General features: G+C 44.5%; 1 protein-coding gene across 3 annotated transcripts in view; it reads right to left on the reverse strand.

Moving 5' to 3' along the window:
• Positions 1-276: 276 nt before the first annotated feature.
• The window catches only part of SDR42E1 (short chain dehydrogenase/reductase family 42E, member 1), a 79,001-nt gene continuing 66,562 nt past the window's right edge, over positions 277-12,715 (reverse strand). The window contains exons 1-3 of one of the 3 annotated variants that reach the window (XM_030204516.1): positions 8,063-8,122; positions 4,749-4,850; positions 277-1,583 (exon numbers count right to left, since the gene is read on the reverse strand). In XM_030204516.1, coding sequence (XP_030060376.1) covers positions 476-1,583; positions 4,749-4,816 — 1,176 coding nt within the window. In that variant the 5' untranslated portion in view covers positions 4,817-4,850; positions 8,063-8,122 and the 3' untranslated portion in view covers positions 277-475. Of the gene's footprint in view, positions 1,584-4,748; positions 4,851-7,872; positions 7,950-8,062; positions 8,123-12,715 lie in introns of those variants that run through there. The other 2 variants (XM_030204517.1, XM_030204518.1) reach the window with 2 other exon arrangements.

A 12,715-nucleotide genomic window follows, 5' to 3' on the forward strand; every position in this document is an offset into this window, starting at 1 on the left:
AAGATTGTGAAAAAAAAAAAGAAAATTTACTGGTTGATACTCAAAACAATTTACCCAGTGGGAAACAGTGGCGAATGGTTAAATCTCTTGTTCGGGGGCTATCCGCTGATTTTTAGTGACACTTAACCAGCCAGAGTAACCGCATAAAACACAGTTCTAGCTTTGGGGGATCTTTTACAAAGGAGCGGTAGCGTTTTTAGCATGGGTTAAACATTAAGAGATGCCCATAGAAATATATAGGTGTCTCTAGCATTTGGTGTGCGCTAAAAACACTAGCGTGCCTTTGTAAAAGGCCTACTTCATGTGGTAACCCATAGCCACTTAAGTTCTGAATATAGGCTTAACCAGCTCTGCATAAACCGGATAGCCAATGCCGAAGCCCAGACACGACCCTGCACTGAATATTCAGGAATAACACCAGCGACAGTCAGAAAAAACGCTAACTGCCGCTGGATGAATATTGAACCCTTAGAAATTAGAGAGATGATGTGACAACTGCTGGAAACCATGACAGTAGCACAACCACCAGTAGCAAGACAAATATTATATTCCAAGCAAAATAGTTGACGGCATTACCCCTTAACCTTCTGCCATGACCTTGAGATTTAAACCATTCAATGACTTCACCGAGACTAAACTCCTGTGCTTCATACCCCAGTTCTCTTTTTGCCTTTTCCATGCTGAAGTAATGTGTGACTCCAGTTTTGTAAACCTCAGTACGAGTGAGAAGTGGCTGAAAATTATAAATGTAACCCACTAGGAAGTGGATCTGTTCAGTGAGGAATGCAAAGAAGTAAACAAAAGCTAAAGGAAGGCGAATTGTGGGGAATTTGTACCCTAGGCTTTCGACCAAGGGACGGAAAAATTCAAAGTTGTTCACTGGTTTGCCATCTGAAATAAAGTATGTCTGGCCAGCTGCTATGCATCTTCGGTCTGGCTTAAGAGCCTCGTAAGCCAGAATGTGAGCAGAAACAAGGTTATCTATGTGCACAAACTGAACTAAGCTGTCAGGATCCCCATATACAAACTTGAACAGGCCGCTTTCAATGTAGCCAACTATCCTGGGAAGATGTCTCTGTTCTCCGGGACCATAGATTCCTGCAGGCCTCAAAGCGCAGGTGCTTAGCGTACCCTCCGTGTTCTCAAGTGCACTACCATTTGCTTCCAAAACTTTCATCTCTGCTAAGGATTTGGTCCGTGAGTAGTGGTCTGGGTGAAGATGAAGAGGTAGGTAAGGCAGAGATTCGTCCCCATTTTTTATAGTTTGTCCTCCAAAAACTACATTGTAGGTGCTTGTGTAAACCAACCTTGGCACTCCTTGTCTTTGGCAAGCCAGAATTACATTTTCAGTGCCTTTCACATTAACGTCCTCAATCAGCCTTCTGTTCAGCTGCTCCCTGCCAGACATTCCATAGGAAGCGCTATGGAATACACAGCTGACATCGGTCAGAGCTTTTTCTATGTCGGAGAGGCAGCGGACATCTCCGGCTACAACCATGACTCCCTCTGGCACATCGTGGGCAGGTTTCCGTACATCAAACAGAATTACATTAACTCCTTTCCTGTGCAGAGCACAACCTAAACTGAAACACACACAAAAACTCTTTTACATAAAATTTCAGAACATTTCATGGGTAAACATGATCAACAACATGCAGAATTTTGTTGACAGCAAAAAAAAAATCACCCAACGCCAAGCAGAACTTAACTCAAAGCACTAACACCTCAGCGGCGACTCATTTCACATCAGCCTCACACTCATGGCTCACCTAGTCTCGTCACTGGGACAGTAACATACTTTGGTTTGCTCTCTAAATAACTTTTATAACCATACTTTATTTGAAAAAAGCCACCAAACTTAAATATATTAATATAGTAATAAAGAGCACTTATATTAAGGTTCCTGTTTACTAAGCCACGCTACCGTTTTTAGCATTAGTGCGTGCTAACCGTGTACATGCCCATAATATTCTTATAGGCATCTACACGGTTAGCGCACACTAATTTTTAGCATGTGCTAAAAACGCAAGCGCACCTTAATAAACAGGGCTCTAAATCATGTGTATTCTTTACGGGTTAATTTTTAAAGCCTTTTTTGTGTGCAGACCTAGGCACTTTATGAATTTGTCCATAGGTACATGTGTGAAAAAGTCCTGCATCACCTGTGCGATAATGATAACTTTCATCTCTGACCAGCTTTCTGCCAAAATGTAAGGTGGAAAATACTGCATTTCGTATGCCATTTTCAGAATTCAAGTTTGCATCAGTTGTATGCGTTTTGCTGATATTTTGCGGCGCCTGTAATGGTTTTTATCCCATGCATTGGTGTTCCATTAGGAGCTTCTAGATTTGACGCATTTTACGGATCGAAATGAACCAATGGCGTTGAGAGTTTTCTGACCAACGAATATGCTTTAGTTTTTAGCCAAGTATTAAAGCTGATAAATTGTTTTAAACGGTCCTTTTCAGGGCCACAGAATTAATTTAAAAAATAATTAATAAAAAAGTAAAAATAAATTTAACAGTGCTACTCTAACACCTGAACTTGTGATATACATAATACACTTAGCATCATACTATACATAGGATAGATGGAGCTAAATAAAACATTTTAATGCTAACTAGATGCGAAATTGAATTTACAACTTACAAACATGATTTTCTGAACAGGTGATGCAGGACTTTTTCACACCATTGTATATATGTGCAACAGTAAGCACTAGCAATGCAGAGCATATACTTTTACATAGCATACAAGCAGGCCAGGTTGGGCAGAGCCGCAAGATATAGGAATGCTTTATAAAATAGGTGGATTATATCCAGTTATGGATCTTCATAACTTAAGTGCCCCAATAATTCAAACTGGAAAAATTGAGTTATATACCAGTACGATGAGGGGAGATATGATTGAGGTCTATAAAATCTTGAGTGGTGTAGAACGAGTAGAAGTAAATCGATTTTTTACTCGTTCCAAAAGTACAAAGACTAGGGGACACTCAAGGAAGTTACATGGAAATACTTTTAAAATAAATAGGAGGAAATATTTTTTCACTCAACGAAATAGTTAAGCTCTGAAACAGAGGTTAGCATATCTGGGTTTAAAAAAGGTTTGGACAAATTCCTTGAGGAAAAGTCCATAGTCTGCTATAGAGACAGACATGGGAAGCAACTGCTTGCCCTGGGATTTGTAGTATGGAGTGTTGCCACAATCTGGGTTTCTGCCGGGTACTTGTGACTACTACTACTACTACTTAACATTTCTAAAGCGCTACTAGGGTTACGCAGCGCTGTACAATTTAACATGGAAGGACAGTCCCTGCTCAAGGAGCTTACAATCTAAAGACAAGTGTGAAGTCCGTCTGATAGGGAATACTATATTTCACGAAAGGTTAGGTGCCGAACGCAGCATTGAAGAGGTGAGTTTTAAGCAGAGATTTGAAAATGGGTAGGGAGGGAGCTTGGCGTAGGGGTTGAGGAAGATTGTTCCAGGCAAAGGGTGAGGCAAGGCAGAATGAGCGGAGCCTGGAGTTGGCAGTGGTGGAGAAGGGAACAGAGGAGGGATTTGTCCTGTGAGCGGAGGTTACAGGCGGGGACATAGGGGGAGATGAGGGTAGAGAGGTAGTGAGGAGCCGCAGACCGGGTGCATTTGTAGGTATGGAGGAGAAGTTTGAATTGTATGCAGTATCTGATCGGAAGCCAGTGAAGTGACTTGAGGAGAGGAGTGGTGTGAGTATATCGGTTCTGGCACAATATAAGACGTGCGGCAGCGTTCTGAACGGATTGAAGGGGGGATAGATGGCTAAGTGGGAGACCGGTGAGGAGTAGGTTGCAGTAGTCAAGGTGAGAAGTAATGAGAGCGTGGACGAGAGTTCGTGTGGTGTGCTCAGATAGGAAAGGGCGAATTTTGCTGATGTTGAAGAGGAAGAAGCGACAGGTCTTGGCAGTCTGTTGGATATGCGCAGAGGAGAAGGTGACCTGGCTTGGCCACTGTTTGGAAAACAAGATACTGAGCTAGATGGACCATTGGTTTGACCCAGTATGGCTACGCTTATGTTCTACGCTCTTATGCTTATATTGTGGATTCTGAATCAACCCGGTGTGACTACACAAATATTAAGAGCTACATCATACACACCAACTTCAGTAATAAATAAATCTTTTCTTGCTAATATTTATAATTGCATATCACTGAAAGACTAAGGAGTTTGTTTTGAGGGGGTAAAAAAAATGTTTGGAAAATTTGGGCTTATACCCAAAGTTTTATGAATAAGGGTAAATAATTGTTTATAGCTTTTTTTTTGTTTGTTTAAACGTCATCCTTTTCTGCCTTACTTTGTCTTTGGTTTGAACTTTGCCCCTTACCTCCTCTACTCCTCTCTCCTTTCCCCTTTGATAGTCAATGGATGGCAATCTTGGAGCCAAGGGCTTCTATCCTATCCACCCATGGCAGCAACTACTCTCCCCAGGGCAAGCTGTGTTCCCACCTACCTTTTCTCTCTTGGAGGGTGAGAGACTGCTTTCTAGAACCAAAAGCAGCTACTGTTCCACATACAGGCTCATGTGCTCTCCCTAATGTACCCTTATGGCAGCCTCTTTCCTGGAACTGGTTACAGTGCTAAGTATCAACTTTTATGTGCTTGGCTGACCTGGTACCAAGGACTTTTCCAGCCATTTTCCCATTTTTTTTGTGTGTACAAGAACAGCAATTAGTACATAGGCCCAAAATTATCTTAAATAACAGTACTAACCGCTGACCAAAATAACCACAGCCTCCTGTAATAAGAACAGTTTCCTTGGTTAACTGCTCTCGGATCATCTTTTTCGCTCGGAAGGACACGTTTACGGTTTACCTTTAAAAGAAAAAAAGAAAAGCACGCACAGTGTTGCAAATAGATTTTATAATGAATAAGAATCCAAACATTTTTCAATTCCTTCATTTCACAAAGGACTACACCATTACAAATGCTTTCTGGATGTCTAAGGGGATACTTTAAGGAAGTGTGGCCCCGACAAAGAAGTTGGATTTTCTCCCTTAATTCTCCTTGGAAGGGACAGCTTAAATATAAATGTATTTTTTTTCTTGCATTTTTGCTAATTTTAAATAATTGTGCTTATTTTCTCTAGCTTTTACATTCTTTTGATCTTTTTAGTTTCATTTTTTATGCTATTTTGCTTCATTTCTTTTAATGATTGCTTATTTTAGAAACCCAAAGCTGGGTCCTGCTGACCACAAAACCCAGTAGCCTGTCCACTTCTGAAGCAAACCAAGTCTCCCGGGCAATAAGGGTCATGAACCCTCTAATCACCTATCAAAAGTGATTAAACTAGATGGAGACTTGGGGAGAGCACAACCCTAATGCTGCGGCCCCTCGGGGGCTGCCCAATTGCTTCAATTGTCAGTCCGCCCCTTTCTCCTCTATCCTGGGAGGCTGTTCTATCCAGCTTTTGCATGGAGTTTTTTTGTTTTTGTTTTGCTTTTTTAAATTTGGATTTAGCTCACACATTTTTCAGTAATAGCTGAAGGTGAGTTATATTCAGGTACACTAGACAATTACTGTCCCTGGAGAGTTTACAATCTAATTTTACCTGAGGCAATGGAGTTGAGTTGCCATGATCACAAGGAGCAACTTGAATGGAATTGGACTTCCCTGGTTGTGGTGGTCTAACTTCAAAACTACTTCTCTATTTTAATAACTTTATAAAAAGAAGACAGTAATGTCTGCCCCGCCCCCTCCTTTGATTTACATATCATAACCTCTTGTTCTAGAATTTACTTCTCACCAGAAAAAAACGTTTTGCTGCTTGTAGATCCATAATCTTGAAGAGACTGAGGGGCCCCTTTACTAAGGCGCCTATGTGTGTCCAACGTGTGTCAATTTGGAACTACCGCAAGCCCCGGACAGTAATTCAATTTTTTACGCGTGCCCGATACGTGCGTCCGAAAATATTTTTTATTTTCTATCATGTAGTACTAACCGGGCAGTAATCAGCAGTGTATGTGCACTGACGATTATCGCCCAGTTAATGCGTGAGACCTTACCGCTAAGTCAGTGGGTGGCCCAAAATGGACGCACACCAATTTTTAATTTTGCTGCACATCCATTTTCGCCCCCTCCCCCCTCCCAAAAAAAATCCTTTTTTGCAGATGCACTGAAAAATGGACCTACATGTGTCCAAAACAAGCGCCTACAACAGCACAGGCCATTTTTCAGTGCGCCTTAGTAAAAGAACCCCTAAATGCCTCTCATATTCTTCTTCAACAAGGCCTACAATGAAAACCTATAACCTCACTAAGCCCACTCAATTATGAACACACACCGTCTATAACTACCCTAACAACTCTCTCCCGTCTTCCCTCTCCCCTTCCTTAATCGCTACACACTACTAACTGTATCAGATATCCAGTTATGACTATGTTACCAAATCTATGTAAGCCACATTGAGCCTGCAAATAGGTGGGGGAATGTGGGATACAAATGCAATAAAATAAATAAATTCCTCTTTTCCTGCCACATAGTCCCTTCCTACAAACTCGCTGCACATGATACTAGATTTCCAGCATGCACATTTCACCAAGGGGCCCTTTTACTAAGCTGCAGTAAAAAGTAACTTGTGCTAATTTTGGAGCATGCTAGGCCACTTTTTACTGCAGCAGAGAAAAGACTTTTTTTAAAATGGGGCAGCAAATAGCCACACACCAATATTAAAATTAGCGTGCGGCTATATATTGCCTGAGCCCTAACTGCTACCTACTTAGTTGAGGGTAAGGGCTCACATGCTAACCCCACAGTAACTGGACAGTGTGCAGCAAAGGGCCATGCTGCCGATCTCCCAGGCGGTAGAAAATTATTTTCTACCGGGGAAACTGTGCGTGCCAACTTCAGAACTACGGCTGGGCTTCTGTGCTATCCCGGTAATAGGGCCAATTTGGCAAGTGCAGTACCACTATCATGCCTTTGTAAAAGAGCCTCAAAGTCCCTTTTTTAAAAAATTTAGATGTTTTATTCAGTTTTCTAATAACAGTCCAAAGTACTCATCAGATTCAACAATAACATTTCTTTTCTCAAATACAGCCAATAGCACTACTGTTGTACAATCTCTATGCGTTCTTGAACCTCTTATATCATACCATTACATGGTTAATTCCTATTTCCCCCCTCCCCCTCTGTCCTTTCCTTTTATGGCTTTTCCCCTTGTATTCCTTCTGCATTCCCTGTATTCAATAATCAGGACCGGTCTTAGCAAGTGCGGGGCCCTATGCAGACCAATTTGGTGGGGCCCCATCATAGCCCCGCCCACCCTAGCTCTGCCCCACCCTAGCTCCGCCCCATTGATAAGATTATTCCATTTTTTGAACATTTTTTTATTTATGAAATTTCAAATAAAGACAAATGAAGCTAAACTTGTACAAAAAAAACTGATTGAAATAATAAGCACAATGCTATCATGAAACCTCCCCTCCCCAGAAATTATTCAGTTCAAGTCCATTACAATTAGTAGCGGGCCCAAGCCGGGGGTGGATGCCACGCCGGTGGTGGCTGGAGCGGAGTGGCCGAGCCGCGGGAATGGGGATCATCTCAGGCGACTAAGGCGAGCAGCGGCAGAGGTCGGAGCGGAGGCACGAGCGAGGCAGAGTTGAGGCGCTGTGCGGGGTCCCCTTAGGCGCGGGGCCCTATGCGGTCGCCTTGGTCGCCTCTGCCTAAGACCGGCCCTGTCAATAATGTGTCCACTACTGTCCATTCTTTCGCACTTGAATTATAGTGTCCATGTTTTCTATCCGTCAACTTTTCAAGTTCTGCCAAAGTTTTAAGCTTTCTTATCCATATCTGCACCGATGGACCTTAATCTTTGTTTCCAATGAGCAGCAATTACCTTTTTTGGCTGCAGCCAGGCCCAGTCTTTTAAGTCTGCGCTTTTATTAAAAGCACAGCCCAGGATTACCAAGCCCCAGGCGCAACCGGTGCACCGAAGCCACAAAACGCATCTTATGAAAATTTATGCCTTCATAATACAGGCCAAGACCCCTAAACAGGCTCAAATACACCCACAACCCGGGTCTCACCTCCTCCCACAGCAGGGGATTGACACTTCCTGTAGCAGGCAGGCACGTCGGGAAAATACCCGTCATGTGACCAGGCTCGACGTCAGACGCCGGTTCCACGCCTTTCCCCTCCCCCAACTTTATCTTTCGCATTGATTTGTCAGTGGAGGCGGCACCATTACAGAAAGAAAGACGGACCCTGCGCGCGCGCTCATCATAACACGCCTACGCCTTCTTTCCGCACGGGCGTCGTGGCGTTGGTTGCTATGGCAACTCGCGCGGAGCTCAGGCCCGGAGGGGTGGCATGATTGGCTCCAAGGCTCAGGTCCAGTTTAAGCCGATTCGTGCGATACGCTGGCCGCTTGCAACTTGCTGTCTTGTGTCTTCCCATATATTCTGCTAGGCGTCAGCGGTGACGTTTGGTATGTGCGCGGCGCGTAACGGGAAGACAGCAATGGCGGGAAAACTGAAGCTGGAGGACAGCAAGGCCTTGTTGCTAAGGCTGGACGCTGTGAGCCGCTCTTTGGGTAAGTGCGGGCGAGCCAGGGTATACGGGATGCTTCAGTAGTACTGTGGTTCCTAACGATTGCAGGAAGCAAAAATATTTTTAAAATGTTATCATTTTCTGTCCAGTTCGGCAGAAGCAGGGGAACATTGCTTTGGTTGGAGGGGCTAGATTATTTATTTACTAGTAAAAAAAGGCCCGTTTCTGACACAAATGAAACGGGCGATAGCAAGGGTTTCCTGTGTGTGTGTATGTTTGAGAGAGTGTGTGTGTGTGTGTGAGAATGTGACACCAGGGTTGCCATATAAAAAAAAAAATTCCCACACAAAACTGCTCAGAGTCAAAACCCGCCCAAAAACCGCACACACCCCACCCCCGCCGTCATCAGCCCCGCCCCACCATCATCGCCCCGCCCGATACGTCACCAAACCTCACCCACAGCATCACAAACCCCGCCTCTGTCGCCATTAGCCTCACCCCCGCCGGCCGAAAAACCACCCAAAACCCGCACAGAAAAAAGAAAACGAGCCCAAAAAACCGCAACCCGCCACGGGCAAGAGTTTCCCGCGGCGGGTTGCGGAAAACCGCCCAATTGGGCAGGAAAACCGCCCATCTGGCAACCCTGTGTGACACAGTGTGAGACATAGAGTGTGTGGTGCAGATTGAAGGGTTGCCAAATGGGAAAAATTTTTCCAGCCCTAAATCCGCTCAAAGTCAAACCCCACCTCCCACGTCACCAGCCCCCGCCCCTGATGTCACCCCTGATGTCATTAACCCTGCCCCTGCCATTATTAACCCTGCCCCTGACGTCAACCCCACCCCTGAAAAGCTTCTATTGGACCACATCGGACCAATAGAAGCCCCGGAAAAGCTTCTATTTGACCAAATTGGACCAATAGAAGCCCTGGAAAAGCTTCTATTGGACCAAATTGAACCAATAGAAGCCCCGGAAAAAAGCGCCCAAACCACACAGCGGCCACGGGAAAACCGCCCAAAAAACCACAGCCACCGAAATTTTCCTGCAACCCTGACAACAATGCACTGTATGTGTGCCAGAGATACCTCCCCCCCTCCCTCTGTGTGGTTGCAGGACCCCTCCCCCCTTCTGGTCTCACTCTCCCCCTTCTGTCATGTCTCAGGACCCCCCCCCCCTTTCCCCCTCTGGACCTCTCCTCCCTCTTCTTTCTCTCACACAGTCATGTGCGTGCTTCTGCTGGTCCTGGATGTATTTTGGAGACAGTGTCGTTATTTTTGGCAGGCTTGGGAGAGCTGTTTGTCTTTTGCTGCTTCTATACTGAATTCTTTGATTGGGGCCGGCAGATGGGCGTGCTCCGTTGCTGTAATTCGAATCTTGTTTGGTTGCTGAGGCCATCAAACCTTCCTCCGTGTGTGGTCAGCAAATTTTGAATTGGCTGTGAGTGTGGAGGCTTGCGCAGTTGCTGGGCATCAAGCTGTGCTTTTCCCGTTTGAACCTTTCTTGGGCTCTGATAGCGGCGCCGCAGCACATGGTCTTGGTCCTTTTGAGGTTGATTGTTACTCTTGTGAGTGTGCGCAGGCTCCGTTTCTTGTGGTCGAACGTGAGTCCTTTCCCGGAGAACGACATGCGTTCCGTCTGTAAATGCCAAGGCTGACTCCGTATTGGGCAGCGTGTGGGAAATCTTGGGGCTGGGGAGCTATGTGCTTTGGGTGGAGGGGGTAGTTTTAAGGTCCGTGGGGCGGGCAGTGAACTCCTCCCCCTGCCTGGGTTGCTAGTTCATTTCATTGGTACAATGTCATTGCTCCACCCTCGACATCATCACATTTGACGCGTGGGCGGGGCAGACACTCATGGACGAAAAGTGGTCTCTGCCGCCTCACTTTAGAACGTTGGGAAAGTGAGGCTTCATTAGAACGTTGGAGGTGCGTTTTATATAGAGAGATTTGCTGCATTTGTACCCCACATTTTGCCACCTATTTGCAGGCTCAATGTGGCTTACACTGTGTTGCAAAAGGTATAATCATAAACAGAGTAAGGGTTTGGTCTAATTTAACATATTACTGTGTAAGAAATTAGGTAGATAGGTCAGTAGAATTATTTACATAACACAAGGTAAAATAGATAAGATATAATGACCAATAGTGATAATGTGATTAACATAATCAAATTAGAAGGGATCAGTATTAGTTGGTTTAGATGTAGAATGGAATCAAGTCATTAAGGAGGATTTTTATTGTAAGTCTCTTCGAACACATGCGTCTTCAATAACTTCCGGAAGGTTGTCAAATCAACTGTTGTTTTTATAGCATTTGGTAGTTTATGCCATGATTTTGTGCAGAGGTATGTGAAGGTAGATGCGTGTAGTGATTTGTATTTGAGTCCTCTACAATTGGGGTAGTGGAGGTTTAAGAACGTAAGATTTAAGATTAGCGGTTTCCATTCCCAAACCTGCCCTGGGGGCTCCCTAGTCTAGTCAGTCGGTTTTCAGGTGGAGTTACACAAAGATTTTTTAAAAAGAGAGGGGGGGGGGGGGGGCTCTGGATCTTCCCAGCCAAATGTGTAACCATTATCCACTATTGAAATCCCTAGGGCTGCTGGCACCACAGACAACTTCCCAAAAGGGAACTGTTCTGGAACAAACCCTAGAATAATTAACCAAACATTTATACAGGTAAAGAAAGGAGCAATTTGTGTCTTCCCTATGTTGCACAAACATCTGGATATATCTGGTTTCTATCCTATAAAGAACACTGACATGTAGGTGGTGTCAAGGGCCTGAGCTTCTAGTGTGGATGAATCCTGGTGGGCGATCTAGGCTTGCACAGAGAGGCAGGGATGGAGAGGTAGCCAGCTGCAGAATTTAAGTTATAATCCAATGACTTAAACTCTACCACTGTTTGTAGAGTTTATATGGAACTGTCACATTTGAAAATGTCCCAGTTAGTCTCTAATGTTTCAATATTGATTTGTTATATAGTAACATAGTAGATGACAGCAGAGAAAGACCTGCACGGTCCATCCAGTCTGCCCAACAAGATGAACTCATATATGCTACTTTATGTGTATACCTGCCCTTGATTTGTATCTGCCATTTCAGGGCACAGACTGTAGAAGTCTAACCACCACTAGCCCCGCCTCCCACCACCGGCTCTGCCACCCAATCTCCGCTAAGCTTCTGAGGATCCATTCCTTCTGAACAGGATTCCTTTATGTTTACCCCACGCATTTTTGAATTCCGTTACCGTTTTCATCTCCACCACCTCCCGCGGGAGGGCATTCCAAGTATCCACTCTCTCCGTGAAAAAATACTTCCTGACATTTTTCTTGTGTGCCCCCTTTCAATCTCATTTCATGTCCTCTAGTTCTACTGCCTTCCCATCTCCGGAAAAGATTTGTTTGCGGATTAATACCTTTCAAATATTTGAACGGCTGTATCATATCTACCCCTGTTTCTCCTTTCCTCCAGGGTATACATGTTCAGGTCAGCAAGTCTCTCCTCGTACGTCTTGTAACGCAAATCCCATACCTTTTTTGTAGCTTTTCTTTGCACCGCTTCAATTCTTTTTACATCCTTAGCAAGATACGGCCTCCAAAACTGAACACAATACTCAAGGTGGGGCCTCACCAATGACTTATACAGGGGCATTAAAACCTCTTTTCTTCTGCTGGTCACACCTCTCTCTATACAGCCTAGCAACCTTCTAGCTATGGCCACCGCCTTGTCATACTGTTTCGTTGCCTTCAGATCCTCAGATACTATCACCCCAAGATCCCTCTCCCCGTCTCTACATATCAGACTCTCTCCGCCTAACACATACGTTTCCCGTGGATTTCTACTCCTTAAGTACATCACTTTGTATTTCTTTGCATTGAATTTTAATTGCCAAACCTTAGACTATTCTTCTAACTTCCGCAGATCCTTTCATGTTTTCCACTCCCTCCCGGGTGTCCACTCTGTTACAAATCTTAGTATCATCTACAAAAAGGCAAACTTTACCTTCTAACCCTTCGGCAATGTCACTCACAAATATATTGAACAGAATCGACCCCAGCACCGATCCCTGAGGCACTCCACTACTCACATATCCCTCATCCGAGGGAATTCCATTAACCACCACCCTCTGGCGTCTGTCCGTCAACCAGTTCCTAATCCAGTTCCTATCTTCAGCCTGTCAAGTTTATTCAAGAGCCT

This window comes from Microcaecilia unicolor, chromosome 5 (assembly GCF_901765095.1).
Source record: "Microcaecilia unicolor chromosome 5, aMicUni1.1, whole genome shotgun sequence".
In the NCBI taxonomy this organism is placed as follows: Eukaryota; Metazoa; Chordata; class Amphibia; order Gymnophiona; family Siphonopidae; genus Microcaecilia; species Microcaecilia unicolor.